Source organism: Prionailurus viverrinus, chromosome F1, assembly GCF_022837055.1.
Source record: "Prionailurus viverrinus isolate Anna chromosome F1, UM_Priviv_1.0, whole genome shotgun sequence".
In the NCBI taxonomy this organism is placed as follows: Eukaryota; Metazoa; Chordata; class Mammalia; order Carnivora; family Felidae; genus Prionailurus; species Prionailurus viverrinus.
This window is the reverse complement of record NC_062577.1, coordinates 863,225-883,516: the sequence shown is the minus strand read 5'-3', so window position 1 is coordinate 883,516 and position 20,292 is coordinate 863,225. Positions and strand designations below refer to the sequence as shown.

General features: G+C 43.0%; 1 protein-coding gene across 5 annotated transcripts in view; it reads right to left on the bottom strand.

The window, feature by feature from the left end:
* The window catches only part of AHCTF1 (AT-hook containing transcription factor 1), a 78,192-nt gene that overhangs the window by 41,934 nt on the left and 15,966 nt on the right, over nt 1–20,292 (bottom strand). For 3 of the 5 annotated variants that reach the window (XM_047840059.1, XM_047840058.1, XM_047840061.1), the window contains 9 exons: nt 18,059–18,236; nt 12,934–13,141; nt 11,207–11,323; nt 6,143–6,227; nt 4,432–4,582; nt 2,942–3,074; nt 2,674–2,855; nt 1,953–2,014; nt 948–1,076 (listed from right to left, as the gene is read on the bottom strand). In XM_047840059.1, the coding sequence (XP_047696015.1) occupies nt 948–1,076; nt 1,953–2,014; nt 2,674–2,855; nt 2,942–3,074; nt 4,432–4,582; nt 6,143–6,227; nt 11,207–11,323; nt 12,934–13,141; nt 18,059–18,236 (1,245 nt within the window). The remainder of the gene's footprint in view (nt 1–947; nt 1,077–1,952; nt 2,015–2,673; nt 2,856–2,941; nt 3,075–4,431; nt 4,583–6,142; nt 6,228–11,206; nt 11,324–12,933; nt 13,142–18,058; nt 18,237–20,292) is intronic. The other 2 variants (XM_047840063.1, XM_047840062.1) reach the window with 2 other exon arrangements.

The window sequence follows — 20,292 nt, the reverse complement described above, 5'->3', positions numbered from 1 at the left end:
CCTCTATACACTTTAGCCAATTTTCTAAATTCAAATTATTCACGTATTATTTATATAATTGGGGAAAAAATACCCAAATGAGTTGGAATACCAGGTTTAAAATAATCATAGAAAACACTAAATGCTGTTTTGTCCACATGGCTGAATTATAGGTAATTTTTTCTCATGTCAAAGTTTTTTTTTTTTTTTTTAATTTTTTTTTAATGTTTACTTTTGAGAGAAAGACAGGAGCGCAAGTGGGGGAGGGGCAGAGAGAGAGACACACACACACAGAATCTGAAGCAGGCTCCAGGCTCCGAGCTGTCAGCACAGAGCATGACACAGGGCTCGAACTCACAGACTGTGAGATCATGACCTGAGCCGATGTCGGACGCTCAACCGACTGAACCCCCCCAGGCACCCCCTCTCATGTCAAAGTTTTAAGATATTGCCTTAATTTGACAGTATGTAATTAGAAAAAAAATAATCAGTATGAAGTTTCCTAAAGTAAAAGGGTTAAATGGAGCACTTAGAGCACCCAAGTCCTTGAGGACGACGAACAGTTGGCTCTCTGCTATCACCAAGCTGAAGCATTTGGCAGGGAAAGGCAGTTTCAATCCCTGACTCGCCTGGTCTCACGCTCTTGCACCAGTGCTGTTCTCACAGGGGCCAGAAAATGGCCCCCAGTCTGTTTTAACAGCTTCCACTCAGGACAAGCCTGAGGCCGCCATGGGGTGCCTCCTGTCCCATATCCTCCCATACAGCTAAGTGAACCCGGGGCCGAGTTACGGCTAATGAGTCCTGGGAGTATGTGACATAAGCCACACCCAAGACCACAGCTACCGATCATGCAGAGTGAGCGTTACATCACCTAACCTACCTTCGCAGAAATGATCTAGTAGACTTTTATTACAATAGAAGCTAATAATCTATGACCCAAAATAAACAAGAGTTAGAAATCACCTCACCTGAGTTAAGTTGGAAGGCTGAATATCAACAAGTCTCGGTGACAGAAGGCCAGCCATAAGACATCGATTATAACCATCAGGTATGAATTCACTGAGAGATGGTCCTGATTTCTTTAAAAAAGTCAAAGTCTGTAAAGATCGATTAATAAACATCAAAAAATACACAACTTAATCAAATTTAAGAATAATTAATAAGCCAATCCCCTTACTTTACACTTAATATTCTGAATAAAACTAAAAGACGCTGAATGGAAATTGCAAAAGACTCCATTTTTACACTTCTGGCAAGGAACAGGGTTTATAAGGTTCTTGAGCTAAACCAATGCTCATTAGTTATAAATAATATTACTGATGAGGAGATTGTAGGTCACTTTTTCTTTTTATGAAAGATAACCCTACTCCTTCCCTAAAGCTGACAGACTTGGTGACAGATCTAAATGAACACCCCCCCGCCCAGGCCCCCTCACTGCCCCTCGCAGTTTGTTCCTCCTGATCTGATGTGAAAGGATCTAATATCAAGTATAAATACGGCATTCGTGCACATCTAGCTGATTATCCATTTAAAAATCTGCCATTTTGTGTTTCCCCAGAAAAGTATTTTTCAACATCAGTCATCGCCCACTCTGCCAGGCACTGTCCTAGGTACCTTCTTTGCGTTACTTCATTTATTCATAAGCTTCCTGAGGAGAAAGAGGAGAATTAAGAGGACGGACAAAAAGGGATGTGGTTAAGGCACTGACCTACTTCGCTATTCTCCTTAAGGTTCAAGTAGCCGACATCCACACAAAGCTGCTAAAAACAGCCCAACGCCTCTTCTGGCAGATTGCCAGAACAGGCTGTCGGTAACTAACGGCACCTAGCTGCCAACATCACAAACCTAGCGGGACCTTCCACTTGAGCTGAAACAACAGTTTGTACAATTAACACTAAATGCAGCTCGCATCCACGACCTGACTTTAGCCCGCCCGATAAGACACTCTGTCCACAGCGTTAGTTGCCACCTACCTCCTTGTGAAAGCCGTTACAAGTTATACGAACAATTCCTGAGTTTAATAAACAAGTGGCATCTAAAAACAAAAAGATGAAAAAATATCCGCTCACATATTAGATTTTTAGATGGCACTAATACAACAAAATTTATCCTAACAAGAGGCTGGTAGGCAAGGTTATCAAGATCATTGCATATAATAAATTTAAAAACGGGGCGCCCGGGTGGCTCAGTTGGTTAAGTGTCTGACTCTTGATTTCGGCTCCGGTCACGATGTCGCGGTCCGTGGGCCACGCTGGGCTCTTAGCAGCACGGAGCCTGCCTGGTATTCTCTCCTTCGCTCTCTCTCTGCCCCTCCCCTGACTGCATATGCATACTCTCACAAAATAAATAAACTTTAAAAAATAAATAAATAAAATAATTCTCTTATCCTGGCAAGATACCAAGCTGCACCATAAGTAACAGTTATCTTTTCTAACAAATTCAAAATAGTGATACTTTCTTTATATAACATCTAAGTATTAAATTTCTCACGTACGTATCAAATGAATTTCCTCAGCTGCCCATATATTAACCATCGGTAATGAGACATGAGCAGGTAATTACGTACATGTGCATACCACACACTGTATATGTACCGTATGCATATACACACGCATACTATACATATACGTATTTCGCACCAACACGCAGACACGTGTGATTTTTCTTGAAAGGTCATGTTAAGGAAATACATACCAAAATTGTAAGTACTTGGGCTAAAAAACTGTTCAGGAGGTGGGAACGAGGGAGGCACTCCTCGACTCAAGCTTCTCTCGTGCACCAGCACATCCAAGATGTAGTGTGGGGAAGCCTTACTCACGACTGAATCCAGTGACCACAATGCAAAATAGGAGCAACTATGCAGATACTCTCCTGATCTACAAGAAAATTTTACAAAATCATTAAGTCACCGAGCGGCTACACATACAAATACGAGAAAGAGAAAAAGAGGGAGAAATCATACCTTAGCGAGTCTGGCATTTGCGCATGATACCAACGATTTATGTCAAAAAGCCCCAGGTACACAGAAGGCTTCCCTTGTCCATATACATTCACCTGCCAGGTAAAGACTGAAACACTGGTGTCAGGAGACAGCGCTGAAAGAAAAACACGTAGTTTTAAAAAATGGAATAAATCACTGCAAAGTAAAATTACCCCGAATAAAATTTCAGCAACGTTTTCTCACAAATTAAGGAGTCTCAACTGCTATTTGATATATCAGAGCACACTTCTATCGTTCATTCTGTAAGGAGAGTGACATTCACTTGTATCTTAACTGTTTTCCTATTTCAAGAAGATCTTATTAAGAAGTACGCATCAGAAAAGTTCTATCCTGGCTTACTCTCACTTAATGCTTTGGCAACTTTGATGCAGTGGAGGTAGAAAGCAGAAAATGACTTGGATGAGTATTGTCCCAACAACGGAACACAGTTAGTACCAGAGAATCTCAACAGCCACGACGGGCGGCCTAGGCGCTGGGCTTAATTCCTCAGAGGAATTCTAGCTGAGAAGGACTGAGCCAGCCTTACGGTGAAGGGAGGAAAGACAAGGACTTGGATGGTGGCTGTGGGATGGAGAGTCAGAAACAAAGTGAGAGAAAACAACAGGAGAGAAAGAAGCAAACGTCTGAGACCCAACAAACAGGAAACAAAGCGGAAAAGGGGCGGGGACAGTGAGAAGAGGTGGAAAGCTCTGCCTGGGGCATTTGTAGCTCGATGTGATGACTGGACCACCTACAGATGTGGGACAAGAACAGAAGACACGCTCAGGACGGATGAAGTGCCCCTGAGGATGAACCCCAGTAAGACCGCCGACACAAACATGGCCCTGGTGCAATTCCCGGGACTGCACGAAACCCTCCCACGGTCCCACTCAATCCTCCCGACTGCCTGCTGCAGAACGTACAACTGTATTATTCCACTCACGGATGGGGACAGGGAGGCTCAGAAATGTTACATAATTTGTCAAAGGTCACAACTAGTGACCCAGCTTGCATCCGAATCCGCGCTGGATTCTAAACTCTCTGCAACCATGACTATGCAAGGCTTGTTTACCAGGAAGAAGGGAAGATACGAAAGGAAACAGAAAAATTAAAGGCATCCAAGGCAGGTCTCAAAAATACACAGAGGGAAGCATTATTCATAGCCTCTTCATTCTGGTCAAAACCAGAGGCCATTTTTGTCCGTTTAGAGAGAGGTGGACGAAAATACAAGGCTCCTTCATTAAGGGTCTCCGAATCTACTCCATTCTTGAGTTCCGTACGGCAATGTGGAGAGTAAGAAATACCTAGGAGCTCAGACAGACCTAAATAAATTTCCATAATTAGTATCTCAATTTGTTAACTGCCAGGAGTACGAACTCTAAAAAGCAGTAACTGTCATAAATCTTACGTCAAGATAAATCTTAAAATCAGGCATTGCACATGATATATATTAAGAGCACTTTTTAACTGACCTTCACTCATACCTTCCTCTCTGTCGCCATGATATCGAAATTTCTCTATACTCTGGCAGCCCAACAGCTTGGTATTACTAGTCTGTCCCCTCAAAGGAAACATGCCACCCGTGAGGTCCAGTGTGTATCTCTCTTCACAGTACTCTAGCCCCTGAAAGATAAAACGTACGCAAATCTTAATAGAATTCTAGGCAAAAAGTCATTCAAAAGTTAAGAATTCTCCAAATCTGGGATGCCTGGGTGGTTCGGTCAGTTAAGCAGCCGACTCTTGGTTTGGCTCAGGTCATGATCTCACGGTCCGTGAGTTCAAGCCCCACATCAGGCTCTGTGCTGACAGTACGGAGTCTGCTTGGGATTCTCTCTTTCTCCCTCTCTCTCTGCCCCTCCCACTCTTTCTCAGAATAAACTTTAAAAAATAAAAAATAAACGTTCTCCAAATTTAAACATTTTTCACACGATACAAAGGAAACACAAAAAGTTAAAGAATAAAGACAACAAATCACTGAAAAGGGCTCTGGAATTTTATATAGCACACAACACACAAGGCTAAATTTAGTGTCTCGAAAATAGTCACCAACAAATCTAAAGCCGTTATCAAACGTGGGAACCCTGTACTTTGGGCCGCAGCGTAAACTGGACTAACCATCAAAATTACACACAGACACGCTCCAGGCCGGCAAACCTGTTCCTGTGTTCTCAGTGCAATTCTCGCTCTAGAGCAGCAGCTCTTCACTTTGTTTTTGCCCATCAATCTCTGTAAGAATCTAACAAAAGCTATGAGACTTTCTCCCCAGAAACATCCACTGATGACAAAAATGTCACACAGAATTCAGAGACTTCGTGGATTCTTTAAAGCCCGTCCACGTATCCTCAAACACGAGGTTAAGAAGGCCTGTTCCACAGAAAGGAACGTGAGGGTTGACCACACTGCCGTCAGCAGCATGGCACTTCTTCCTCTAGAACTCAGCTGGAAAAACAGTCATCTGAAAGTCCAATGCGTTTACCCGCGTTTACAATTGTTAAGTGGCAAGACCGTTTAAAAAAAAAATTTGTTTTTAATTTTGGGGCGCCCGGGTGGCCAAGTCAGTTGAGCGTCCAACTTCAGGTCACGATCTCATGGTCTGTGAGTTCGAGCCCTGCATCGGGCTGGCTGCTACCAGCGCAGAGCCCACTTTGGATCCTCTGTCCCCCTCTCTCTCCACCCCCGCCCCCTCCTCGCTTGCTCTCTCTCTCCAAAATAAACATTTAAAAAATTTTTAATTTATTTTTTTAAGGTTTTATTTTTAGGTAATCTCTACACCCAACGTGGGGCCTGAACTCACAACCCCGAGATCAAGAGTCGCGTGCTCTACTAATTGAGCCGGGCCGGCACCCTGAGACCGTTTATAAAGTCACCTCATGGCTTACTGCTTTGGTATTAGTGCAACAAGGTGGAGCTGTTTTTCTCTGGTACCAATTAGGTCACAAGATGAGTCTTGTCTAATCTCATTTTAGAGGACAACGATACCTGGGGAAGTTAAGAGTGCTACCTGGGTAAAACAGCTAGTCTTGTGATCTCTACTCTAACACTCTTTCTGTTATATTATGAATACATTATTCACTTGAATAGAAGAAAAACTTTTCAATATGTTAATATCTTTAGACAAAGACTAAAAAAGGCAAAACAGTGACAAAATGGTAATAACGAACCCGTATCCCCAGTACCATTTACCTCATACAAGATTTGTCCCGATGCCAAACACTTTCTATCACCAAAGGCCAGCTGAAGCAGGTGTAAACTCAAAACGTCCCCTTCACTGAAAGAAACAGAGATTAACTGAGAAGAAAGGCTAAATATCACATTCATACATTAAGCATCTCTTACTGTCCAGTATGCAACGCTGCACGTGACAAAACTAAGGTCAATGTGAAGAACTTACTTTTACTTGGTCGTTTTCACAAAATGCAGTACTCTGAGACAATAACTGATTTTTATTTTTATTAGAAAAATTTTTTTTAAATCTTTTATTTACTTTTGAGAGAGACAGAGCGTGAGCGGAGGAGGATAGAGCGAGTGGCGGAGAGCAGAGCAGAGAGAAGAGAGGGAGACACAGAATCCGAAGCAGGCTCCGGGCTCCGAGCTGTCAGCACAGAGCCCGACGTGGGGCTCGAACTCACGAACCGCAAGATCATGACCTGAGCCTAAGTGGGACGCTTAACTGACTCAACGACCCAGGCACCCCTGATTTTTATTTTTAACTAATTCTAATTAGCTCAAGCTGATGTGATTTGCAAACTTTAGGTGACCCCTTACGTGGCGGAGACTACAGCTGTTGGGTCAACATTCCCTCTGCCCTTCTTTCATAGGGAAGTGTTCGTTAGGCACATGGCTGCCTAAAATATGCCACATTTCCCAGCCTCCTTTGCGGCTGGGTGCAGGAGGCCCAAGTTCCAGGCAACAGATGTAAACAGAACTATCCCACGGCAACCACAGAAAGCCCTCGGCACGGGACAGCACGTCCTCTGCTCCTCCTTCCTGGTCTCTCCCTCCATCCTGGGAGGCTTCCGGCTGAAATGACGGGGTTGCCCTGTACCACAGCAGGAGGGCTACACGGTACGGACATAAAGCAGATACCGAACCAGCTGAGCACTGCTCAAGTACAGCATGCGTTAAATGTTAAGAGCACAGACTTCCACACTGTCTGAATTTGAATTCTTCTTCTCTCGGGCCCGTCTTTCTTAGAACGCCTGCTTTACCTGGCTTCCAAGGATACCACACTGTCTTAATGGTCCCCACACTACACTACCCGTAGTCCTCTGCCGGCGGTTCTGCCCCCTGCTTCCCAACCTTCAATCATCTCTGAGGGCAGAAGGCTTCCCAGCTTCTTTTTTTCTCTAGCTAGTCTCACTCTGGGCTAGTGGTTCTCTACCTTGGTTGCTTATTATTAGAATCACCAGAGGAGTTTTGAAAAACTACTAATGCTTAGATAGACCCTACCACCAGAAAGAGATTTCATTGGTCTGGTACAGCCAGACCAAACTCAAATAGTCACATTATCCTGACCTCCATGGCCCTTTAGAGACCAGTTCTACTTTTCTGACCTCGCCCGTGACGGCTCTGCGTTCTACCCTTTCCTGCTCTTGTTGCTTTTCCTTGTGACATTTTTCTAAGGCCTTTGCAATCTTTCCCCCAGATCTTCCCGTGGCTCTCCTCCCTCCCTGTCCCAACCGACTTCGTCCACATCTCCCTAACTACACAATCTGAAATAGCAGTTCCCTACATCACATCACACACATTCTGTATCTCCTCTCCCAGCTTTATTTTTCTGTATTTAACATCACTACCTAAAATTATGTTAAATATGCGCACTCATATACTTACGAAATATACTCACTGAACTATAACATCTAGAAGAACAGAGATTTATTGGTTATGCATCGCTACATATCTCCAACTGTCACCAGCACATAGTAAATGCTCGATAATTATGCTGAATGGATAAACACGCGGACGTGAAACAAAGACAAATAACCTCGAAAAGACCAAATACTAAACAGGATAAACTGGATACAACCACCATTAAAGGGACACCAGACAGTTTTTCCCTTCAATTTTCCATATTACAAAATTAACGTGGCTTTTATCATAATCGATGAGCTCTGTGGCAACAGCTAAGACCTACGCCCGTGTCATCCCATGGTGGCACAGTCACTCCACAATGATGCTTCTCTTCCCTTTTTTACCCTGTTTAAGTACTCGCTCTGGGGGCAAAAAGGAAGGCCCATACCATCTGTCCTTCCGATTTAGACTTTCAATCTAAATTTGTATTGTTTTCACCTACTTATAATACCAGTAAGATGCTGGTAAAGTCCATGACCAGGGGACGGAAGAAGAGCCTCTGTTAAATTAATCACACACCTTCGTAAAGTGAGAGAGTAGCCTAAGAATGGCTTAAAGCAGGATTCCTGACCTGAGGTCTGCGGGGAGACGACGAGCAGTCTGTGAGCTCCCATGAGTTGTAAACAAGATTATTTCCATCTGTTTATTACGTGATGTGAACAATACATAAAAAAGACACACATGTACACACATATAAATGATACACGTATACGTACACAAATCACACACGGACAAACAACACCTCTACAGAGCGTATGTAATACTCATACACGCATAAACAAATGTAAATAATCCTGTTTACAACGGGAGCTCACAGACTGCTCTTTGTCTCCCCACAGACCTCAGGTCAGGAATCCTGCTTTAAGTCCTATCACACACACATAAGAATATATATCACAGCCTTCACCAGATTCTCAAAGAGGCCCACGACCGATTAAGTCAAAGACCAGAAGACCACAAAAATACCATTCTCAAAAATATCTCACATCAGTAATACTGACAAATGCAAAGTAAATCATGTAGGAACAAATAATCCAAATTACCAAATAAATTAACCCTGTCCTATTAAAGGAATAGACTACTAGACAGTGGTTTAAAAGTCACTAGAGAGTTATTCCCATGTGTTACTCAGTGTGTTGTAGGTAATCAAGGTAAGTAAATGCAGGGCATCACTCTAAGAGAAACGGAAAACAGTATATTCTGCCCACATTTTAAACTGTGATTCATTTGTGCTTCAAGTGCAAATGCAGTTGACCCTCCAACAACATGGGTTTGAACTGTGCAGATTGCACACAGATTGTTTTCAATCTGCACACAGATTGTTTTCAATAAATACAAAGGGAGATTTTTTGGAGATCTGTGACAATTTGAAAAAAACGTAGATGAACCACACAGCATAGGTATACTGGAAAAATTAAGCCAAAAATTAGACATCGGTACCAGAATACAGTATGTAACACATATAACACACAAAATATGTGCTAACTGACTGTTGATATTATCAGTAAGGCTTCTGGTCAACAGTAAACTATTAGTAGTGTAGTTCTGGGGGAGTCAAAAGTTATAGGTGGATTTTTGACGGTGGGGGCGGGGTGGGGGTGAGTCGAAGAGTCAACTATAGAGGTCTGAAAACTACGTCAAAACAGGACTCAGGGAAGTGCATACGGTTCATGAGGATTTTACACAAGAAAATCAGGAGCATGGGGCGCCTGGGTGGCGCAGTCGGTTAAGCGTCCGACTTCAGCCAGGTCACGATCTCGCGGTCCGTGAGTTCGAGCCCCGCGTCAGGCTCTGGGCTGATGGCTCAGAGCCTGGAGCCTGTTTCCGATTCTGTGTCTCCCTCTCTCTGCCCCTCCCCCGTTCATGCTCTGTCTCTCTCTCTCCCAAAAAAAATAAAATTGTATAAAAAAAAAAAAAAAAGAAAATCAGGAACAGAGAATATTCACACAGCTTCCTGATTATAAGAACAGAGTGGGCATCACCTACTGATAATACTACAAGAATCAAGAGTGGTATGGTAAAAAAGAACGCAGACTTATTCACCAAGTTCCAAAATAAGAGGAAAACACTCTAGACCTTAGTGTGGGAAATTTAGAAAAAGCAAAATAAAAAAATCCACATAAAGAATAAGAAGTCAGGGTGCCTGGGTGGCTCAGTTGGTTAAGCATCCAACTTCAGCTTGGATCATGATCTCTTGGTCTGTGAATTCGAGCCCCGCGTCGGGCTCTGTGCTGACAGCTCAGAGCCTGGAGCCTGCTTCGGATTCTGTGTCTCCCTCTCTCTCGGCCCCTCCCCACTCACTCATGCTCTCTCTTTCTCTCCCAAAAATGAATGTTAAAAAATTTTTTAAAGAATAATAACCAAACTCATCCTAAGAGGCAATCCTAGGAGGAAAAATAAATACAACAATCGTTTAGATGAAAGTCCCCTTGCATTCCCCATCCCCCAGAGCCCTGCTTGAACAGCCCAGAAGACTGTGAACCCATCAAACTGCTGCCGCCCCCACTGCACTCAGATGGATGGAAACACGGACCGGACCCCATGAGGGAGAGCCCAATAGCGGTCTCTGTATTTTCATTTCACTATTTTTTCAGGATGGACAAATTACAAAAGTGGCAAATCAATTCTTCGTTTCCATCACTCACCACAGAGTAAGAAGGTAAGACAAAACCACGAAGTGGGGATGTCTAATACAAAAACCCCAAGAGACCCCAATTCAGGTACCTAGAGCCCAAGGTGGGATGGACTTGGGAGAAAGTACCGGGAACAACGGGTCACCACCGTCATGGGCTTTATCCCACAAGCTTGACTGTTTCAGCGATCAAGAAGGAATGAAACATCAAGGAAAAAGACGAGGAAATCAATACTTCTGCCACTCTAACCCTGGAAATGAGCAAGCTAAACGGATGGAATTCAGCTGCAAGGTTTCTCGCGAGCTATACTTGGGACAAAGTTAGACCCTGTGACAGAGTGAAAACTAACCAAATGAATGCTAGGAGTACACTGGGCCAGGCAAACTGGAGGACCAGAGAACAGAGTCGGGGTCGATAAAAATGAGAGGCACACACAACAGAGAAAGACGGTGGGACGCGAGAACACGGGAGGCCGCAAACCCCGGCGTAAGGCAGCGAGGCCGTCGCCTACTCAGCGCACTGGCTCACTCCCGGGTACGGCAGGCAGACAGACGAGCACAGTGTCCTTACCGCCACCTCAGAACTCACTCAACCACGTGGAAACAATCCCTTCACCTTCAAGATCATTTCAACCACCACTTGCTAATCCACTGAACTATGTCGTTTGCACCGAACGGAGACAACGTACTACAAAACTTTCCAATAGAAATTAACTGCTGCCGCATCGCTGGAAAATGTTTTTAAAAACACGTCTCACGCTTACCTGTCCTGTGTAGACTGAACAGCCCACAGGTAACAGCAATTACGAGGGTCGTTCTCCGGCTCTTGAAAAGTAAGCGCGTACACGGGAACTCGTCCACCTTCCAACTGAGTGTAGTACCTACAATAGGCACAAAAAGTGGTCTGCGTCATACTGTTAACTGGTGGTTTCCTGAAGAAAGAATCAGGGGTCTTGGGACAATCTCGGGTTAGAGCAACTGCCGTTCACGCAATCGTCTCATCTTCAAAGATACACAGGGCGTACCAGGTCACGGCCGACCGTGGGCGCGGCGCTGGAAGGGCTAAAACCACTACAAGGGCGCCTTCCAGCCCCGCGAGTGCCACCGTGTGCTGCTCCCCGGGGAGGCAGCCGTGGGCGCTGAAACCCTGACACAGCGCGTCACCTCGGCTGCTCGCCCCGGGCCAGTTTCCCCATCGCGACACCGGAGCGGCGAGAGCCCGAGGGGCTCCCGTAAAGCACCTAGAAATCAGCCCCGAGAGGCCGGCCGGCGCTGGGGAAGAGCCGGAGAGGCCGGTCCTCCAGGCTCTCGGGAGCAATTCGAAGACAAGAGCTGGGAAACGGTTCTCCTCGCAGAGAGCCAAGGTGGCCTTCCCGAGGGGGCCACCAGGCGACAGCACCACCACCTCATCATGGGTACCTTCCCAAACCAAAAGGAAGGGCTCTGAGGAGGTGCAAGGACGGAAGTTACTCCAAGGGCTTGTCATTCTCTGATATTATCAAAGAACGCAACAGTGAGCAAGGGGCCTGGTTTGAGATGAGAGAACCTCGTTGGTTTCCTCCTCTCTTTTCTCGTCCGCTTCAAACGTGGCATAGGGCATACACTGATTACCAAGACGAGCCCGGTAGGTACCAATTTCTTGGCGAGAATAACGGAACAGGAAGTTTGGAAGAGTGACTACTGTTGACTTTTTGGCAAGATAAATTACTCAAGAAAATATTCCAATAGGCCTTGGAAAAAAGCGAAGAAATATCAAATTAACAACTTGGGAGAAAAATGGGCATCCGCTTAACTCTATTGTATAGAGACCAGAAGTCTGTAATGCCTATTTGCTATCTTCCTCAGTAAAGGGCTACTTTCCTCAATAAAGGGTCAATTCCACAGCGTTTTAAGGACTTTTTATGAATTTTTTTTTTAACATAATCTCCACACCCAACGTGGGGCTCAAACTCACAACCTCAAGATTAAGAGCCGCACGCCCTACTGCCTGAGCCAGCCACGTGCCTTCAGCAATCTGAACGCCAAAAATACCAATTTAAAAAGTATCGATACAATTGAGGGAGATTTAAACAGGATAAAAATTTCAAAACATGGTATCTTTTAACGTTGATTTTAAAAAAGTCTCTGCTTTTCCGTCAACCGAGATCTTCTACCATTAGCTTTACATGTGTGGTTATAAGGAAAGTACTCTGGACAGAATTCGTACCCCGTAAATATATCGCTTACCTTTACAGAGTGGTGTTTTACTAGCAAATGGCACACAATAACTGAAATGCCTTTTAAATATACACCAAAAGACTCGACCTAAATTCACGTGCTAAGTCATTCCTTTATATCAAGCTGTGATTTCATGCAGTAAGGAATTATTCACTCAACTGGTCACCTATCCTACTTTTTCTCTTTACGCTAATTCTAAAATAGTAACACCGGAGTACAAGCTATATTCAGAAAGCAGCTACCAATGAACAAACGAGAAAAAAGTTGTACTTACTCTCTTTTCATGCTTTTCATATTCCACAGAGCTAGATAGCCATCGGAAAAGCCCACGGCCAGCTGGTTAGTCCTGCCGATGTAACAGAGCGCCGACGCAGCTGTCCCGGACGGGCTTGCGAGCTGGAGACCCAGATGGCGCCCTGCCCGCATCACGGTCTCTCTGATGTGCGGCACCTCAGCTGGGATGCCGGTGACGACTTCAAGGTCTGGAGACACAAAGGGAGTAAGATTAACAAATCGTAAAGAGCACAAAAGCGAACGGGTCACCTGCTAGGCAAGCTTCAGCTGAAGACCACTGTGGTCAATTACGACAAGATCCATGATGACAAAGCAGGCTGAACTATACGACGGCCACCTGTATCTGTTCCAACGCTACGATCTTCAAAATACATTTAGTTGTGTAATTTTTTAAAAAAATCTCATGGTACATTTTCAAATATTCTCAAAAGTATACTCTTCTTTTTGAAGTATTAAACGATTTCCTTACAAATCAGAAACAAAGCTGATGGTTTCTTTATTTAAATTTAGAACTAAGAACCTAAATATTCCCTTTGGAGCAGTGGCCAGTTTCAGGTCTGGGGCAGGAAATACATAAGATGAGCCTAGTTCATCTCGTGCCGGAAACAGAGGAAGCTATCATAGTCTAAAGGGGATTTGTCAGACTAAACGAAGGGGCTTTCATTAGTAAAAAATAACATTTTGAACATCAAAAAAACAATGAAAATGAATGAACGAAACAAGTAAGTAAGTAAACACACACCCATAAAACTTCATGAGTTCCTATCCTGCTCACCTACAAAAGACCTTACTATAAACCATTTTAAGTCCCTGGGTACCAGCTCCTTACTCTGAAAATTAGTACTTAAAGAAATAGTAAGCATTTATCCTGCCTTTTCTGTACGAACTGTATTTCAGGGTAAACAAACAGCCCTAGTTAATGAGAAACTTCTTCCTTAGATTAACAGAATTTCAAAATCATCATTTTTGTATCCCCTAATGAATGAAGAGATTGAGGTAACAATCTCCACGGATGAGGGCTGCCTGGGTGGCTCAGTCGGCTGAGCGACCGACTTCGGCGCGGGTCGTGATCTCGGAGTCCTGTGAGTTCGAGTCCCACGTCAGGCTCTGTGCTGACAGCTCAGAGCCTGGAGCCTGCTTCAGTTTCTGTGTCTCCTTGTCTCTCTCTGCCCCTCCCTAGCTTGCACTCTGTTTCTCTCTCAAAAATAAACATTAAGAAATTAAAACAAAACACACTCTATGAATGGATGAAACAATGAATTTAAGTAGGGTTTTCAACACTGGCTCTACTGACGCTCGGGATCAGATCAGTCTTTGCTGAGGAACGGTCCTATGCGCTGTGGGATGGTATACTGCATCCCGGGCCTCTGTCTACCAGATGTCACTAACACCATCTCCCTCCAGGAGCTACAACCAAAAATGTCCTGAGACATCATCAAAGATCCCCTAGAGGGCAAACGTCACCCCTGGTTGAGAATCACCGGTACAAAGGTTGAGGGGAAACTCTACCAAGGAGAATCATGCGGTCATCCCCTGGACCTACTGATCACTAAAGGTGAAACGAGACACGACGTGCCTCCTGACAGGACACAGTATGAAACACCCAGCACTTCTGAGGTATCCCTGCCAGATGTCACATCTGACTCTAGTCAGAGCTAACTTACGTTCGCAGAAAATGCAAAATGTAAATGACACCACGTGTAAACACTCCGATAATTCAAAAATGTGGGGCATTCTACCAGATTAACTTCTTCAGCAAGGCAGTGGTACTACAAATAGAAAAGGAGAGGTGAGAGGGAGGACCACTCCATGTTCAAGGATATGAGACGTAACTCACAGGTGATGCATGGACCTTGTTTAGATCCAGACTCAAACAATACAAATGCAAAAAGTTGCCCTAGAGGCCATCATAGCAATCTGACTTACGGATTAGTTACTAGACTACACCAAGGAGTTATTATTAATGTAGTCTGGACTGGTAATGGCATTGTGACTATATAGTGAAACAGCCATTATCTGCTTTAAATTAATTCAGAAGCAAAGGTGGGGGAGAAGGAAAAGAAAAAAAGACACTCATGGTAAGTTCTGAAATCAAACTTGAATTTAGGTTGACGGACGTGGAAATTCTTATATTCTTCTATCTACCAGAAGATGTCTGAAATCTTTCATAAAAAGGAAAAATACTCAGGCCCATGTAGTGATATAACCCTTGTGAAAGGGCAGATTCCCTCAATGCTGTTGTTATGAAGAGGGGAAAAATCATGTATTGTACTTGAACGATTACCCTCCTGATCCCTTCCACTTCTGATTATTTTTCCAAAGAGCAAGTGACTAAATTTTGCCAAAATAAATAGCTCATACAATGGAATAATGTAAACTTACTCTTACTCAAGAGAGTAAGATAGACTCTACTGTACTGATGTGGAAAGATGTACAATACCATTAAGGTTGAAAATATTATAAAACAGTATTTATAGTATAATAAACATCAGAAATTTCATTTTCTATGTTACGTGTATACAATGAAGTCCAAATAGTTATAATCATAACTATTTATCTTTTATAAGCAAAAAAACCAATTTTGCATTAAACCCCAATTTTTTATTCAATGGCTTTATAATTCTTGTAACTGAGAAATGATTCCAATCTCTGATCACGATCCAAAGAATTCCATTATAAAAACTATCCTTGCCCTGAATTCCACTACTGGTTGTGGACTTCTGAAATAAAGGATGTTCTACCTTTACTATTTTGGTCTGAAGAGAGCTTTAATTATGAATACAATCATATTGCTTAGCCTCACATCTAGAAGGATGTTATCTACAAAACTCTGAAACAAAACCCCATCAAGACCATTTAACTCCTCTACCAATTTTCTGTAAAGAGCAGTTTAAGCATTTCTAATATTCTATAAATTCACTTTCAGTTACTATGATTTCTGCAAGTCAATTCTTTTCATTAACTTTACCCAGAGTTTATCAGATCTTTGTACATATCAAAATTACAGATACAGTTTTTATCATTGTGAGGTTTTTAAATTTTTTTTTTAAAGATTTTTTTTTTTTTTCAAAGTTTATTTATTTTTGGGACAGAGAGAGACAGAGCATGAACGGGGGAGGGGCAGAGAGAGAGGGAGACACAGAAGAGGTTTTTAAATTTTTTAATGTTTATTTATTTTTGAGAGAGACAGAGTGCAAGCAGGGTAGGGGCACAGAGAGAGAGAGAGAGAGAGAGAGAGAGAGAGAGAGAGAGAGAGAGGGAATCTGAAGCAGGCTCCAAGCTCTGTGCTGACAGCTCAGCGCTCAGAGCCCGATGTGGGGCTTGAACTCATGAACCACGAGATCATGACCTGAGCTGAAGTTGGACGCTTAACCAACCGAGCCACCCAGGCACTCCCAGGATTATTTTTTTTAAGTGTACATGTAGCCATTATTTCTGCCAAATCAAGTATTTTTAAGTCATACTACATAAACTGGTAAAATTTAAAATGTTCAGAAATCTGATTTGGCTTTTAAATTTCTGGTTAAATATTTTTACTACTTGCAGTTACAATCAGTTTTACTACACACTGACAATTTTTATTAGTTATGCTCATTATAAATTGGGATAAAACAATGATCGTTTGTAGTAGTAAGTCCTTTTAAAGAAGATTAGACCTCGGGGCGCCTGGGTGGCTGAGTCGGTTAAGCATCTGACTTCGGCTCAGGTCATGATCTCGAGGCTTGTGGGTTTGAGCCTTGCATTGGGCGCTGTGCTGACAGCTCAGAGCCTGGAGCCTGCTTTGGATTCTATGTCCTTCGCTCACTCTGCCCCTCACCGCCTCATGCTCTATCTCTCTCAGAAAAATAAATAAAACATTAAAAAAGTTAAAAAAAAAGAAATGATCATTTGTATCTTTCTTAGCTGATCCACAGATAGAGATCTGCCCTAATACAGGATTGCTTTAAAAATCAAGAATGTTCTCAAGATTAAATGGTCCTTTCCTGAAACTTTATAATACATACATTTTTTAAAGGCTTTTAGATTAGCTCTCCTCCCTGCATAAACCAATCTTATAAAAGCCCCAGAAAAAGACAAAGAGGGGTGCCTGGGTGGCTCGGTCGGTCAAGCGTCCAACTTCGGCTCAGGTCATGATCTCAGTTTGTGGGTTCGAGCCCTGCATCAGACTCTCTGCTCTCATCCCAGAGCCTGGTGCCTGCTTTGGATTCTGTGTCTCTCTCTCTCTCTCTGCCCCTTCCCCACTCATGCTTTGTCTCTCTTCCTCTCTCAAAAATAAATCAACATTAAAAAAATAAAAAAATAAAAAAACTGAAAGCACTTGATAAAGAAGAGATTTATACAATAAAAACATTAGTATTAAAGGAGAAAAATTGTCTCTCCTCACTTTTTAAAAATCTGAGTAGCATTAATTCTATTTTAGGATGTCATTCTGTGAAAGAAAACCTTCAACTACCGTGTTATTTCCTATTATATCACTTTATCTCTGCCTTGGTCTTACCGCAGACACGTAATCAGTGTGCCAAAAACAGTGTGCTAGATCCAACACACTGGATAATTTTATACTGTCTGATAACAATCAAGATTCTATACCTTCAGCCCTCCTCCTGGCGTATACGTAATAACACCTATTGTTCAAGTGTGTATCTAAAGCAAATCTGGACCTCAATCTCTTTCAAGACCTACTTTAGTACCTCACCAATAAACAGAGTAACTCACACAAAAGTCTCCACAGTGCCCCAAAACACTAATACGATAGGTCCAAGCCGTGAAAGAAACAAAGGTACACAGAAGCTTCTATATAAATATTTTTCACTGTTTAAGAAAAACCGGTCCGTGAGGGGTGCCTGGGTCCGAAGCTTCCGACTTCGGCTCAGGTCCTGATCTCGCGGTTCGTGGGTTCGAGCCCTGCGTCGGGTTCTGTGCTGACAGCTCGGAGCCTGGAGCCTGCCTTGTATTCTGTGTCTCCTTCTCTCTCTGCACCTCCCCCGCTGGCACTCTGTCCCTCTCTCAAAAGTAAATAAACATTAAAAACAAAAAAGAAAAAGGAAAACCGGTCAGTTGCATCAGAATATGCAGGCGCTCAGTCCGAGGTTCCCAATAATTACCTGACGCATCCACTTCATTCTGGCCGCACGAGTCATCCAAACACAAGTCAATGAGGAGGACCCGTCCAACGTCCGTCACCACGGCCGCCACACCGAAGAGCCACCGCAGGCCAGGGTGCAAATGCTGAGTGCTCGCGCTGGCTCCACCATGGTTAATAACAGGCTCGATGGCAGTTACCTTGGAAGCAGAAAGTGAAAAAATACAATGAAACAACAGAAAAATTTGGAGGTTGGAGCAGGTTACTAGCTATAATAGATTTAAACATTTTCTAACAGAGAATTATAAATTTGTATTTGACTTGTGGATCTGAGTAACATAATGAAAACTTCAGGTACAATAGAAATGACACCATCATTTCACCATATAAAATGTGCAGCTGGAATAATTGTCGACGTTTATGAAAACTTACACGCCAGGCCTTGTACTAACTGGTTCACGTAACACTCATGGTAACCCTGGATATTGGATTATGCGTAATTGTACCTGTTAAAGATGAAGCGCCCTGAAGCCTAGAAAGTTTAACTTGGGTTATTTAAACTCAAACCTAGATTTTTCTCTTTAAAACTGTCAACGAGCTACTCCTTCATCATATAGCCTGTTCTCCTGAGGAAGAGTAAAAAGAAATCATTCAAGAAAAATTTACGGGTTTACTCTTTAAAAATAAAAGTCCTGTTTATGCCTTAAAGCCTGAAGAGGTCTAACCTTTATTTTTATTTATTTTTTTAAACATTTTTTAATGTTTATTTATTCTTGAGAGAGAGAAGAGATAAAACGTGAGCAGGGGAGGGACAGAGTGAGAGAGGGACACAGAATCTGAAGCAGACTCCAGACTCTGAGCGAGCAGGGCTCGAACGCACGAACCGTGAGATCATGACCTGAGCTGAAGTCAGACGCTCGACTGACTGAGCCGCCCAGGTGCCCCTCATGGTCAAATTTTAAATGTCTGTACCTAATATTCTGTATTTTATTTGCTAGTTCACTTCCTTTCAGATTCCTATTAATTCACAAAAATTGGGTATGACATATGAAAATTGAGTACTTAGTGATTTCTATTGTAACGCTGATGAATGTCCTAGAAAGAAAAGAGGAAATTTACTATCATTGGGTTATGCATTCATGTCAGAGTAAAAAGTTTGTTTCAGGCTGTAACTTATTATTACAGAAAAAGCCTGGCTGTCTATATCTCATTGGTATACAGAACATTCTACAGAGTTTCTAACTCTGAAAGCTGTGATTTCACGGATTGTCTTTCTGGTCTAACTTCTGGTAATAATGTCGACAAATACTAAAGCCCAGTCTCTTCAATCCTCTCAGAATGGTCAAGAAATCCAACTCGGTTTGCATTCCTCATACAAATACCATGTAACTGATAATGGTACATTAGTTTTAAAATGAGACACTTAAAAGCAAACAAATTTAAGAGGGGATACTGGGCGCTGGTCCCAAATCAACTAGTTGACCAAATTCTTCTGAAGGTATCTATCACTCCCCTCCCAATCTTTCCCTTCTGTATTCCCTCTTCTATGGGACACCAAGCATCCACGCAACGGAGCCACCAGGAACCTACCCACTGCTTGTTCCTTCTCAAGTGCTCTCATCCAAGTGATCGGCAGGGCCGGTCCGTGTTACCTCCTGAGTGTACTCTACTCCTGTTCCGTCCTCTCCACGTCCACGGTCATTTCCCTGTCCGGTTCCTTATCATCAGCTACCTGAACTACTCCGATCCAATGAGCTTTTGATACTAGAGTTCTGCTTTGCACTTAAAATGACTTCACCAAAGACTTCAGGTGGAGGTCACTAACTGCAACACGTCCATTCACTCTCTCAACCCTCACCATTCCTAGACCCCACCTCCTCTGTCCCCTCCCGCAGCCATTCTAAATAAGCCCAGTTCCTAAATGTTCCACACACTAGGACTTTTTACATGCTGGTCTCTTTGCCTAAAATGTCCAACCTCTATAAACAGAAATCATCCAGGTGTTTCCATGTTCCGTGTGCTTGAGTTTATCAAACAAAATAGTTACTGGATTTAGGCTGTAATCTCATTACCTGTCTTTTCCCACTAGATGACTAGCTTTTTCAACAGCATAGACCAAGTTCTATTTATCTATTTATCCCAAATTTAGGACACAGCTTGACTGACAGTAAGCGCTCAATAAACTGCTAAATTAATTCTGACTTTAAAATCAACACTGGCAAGTAAGTACATTTAAGATACCAGGCTATGACCACT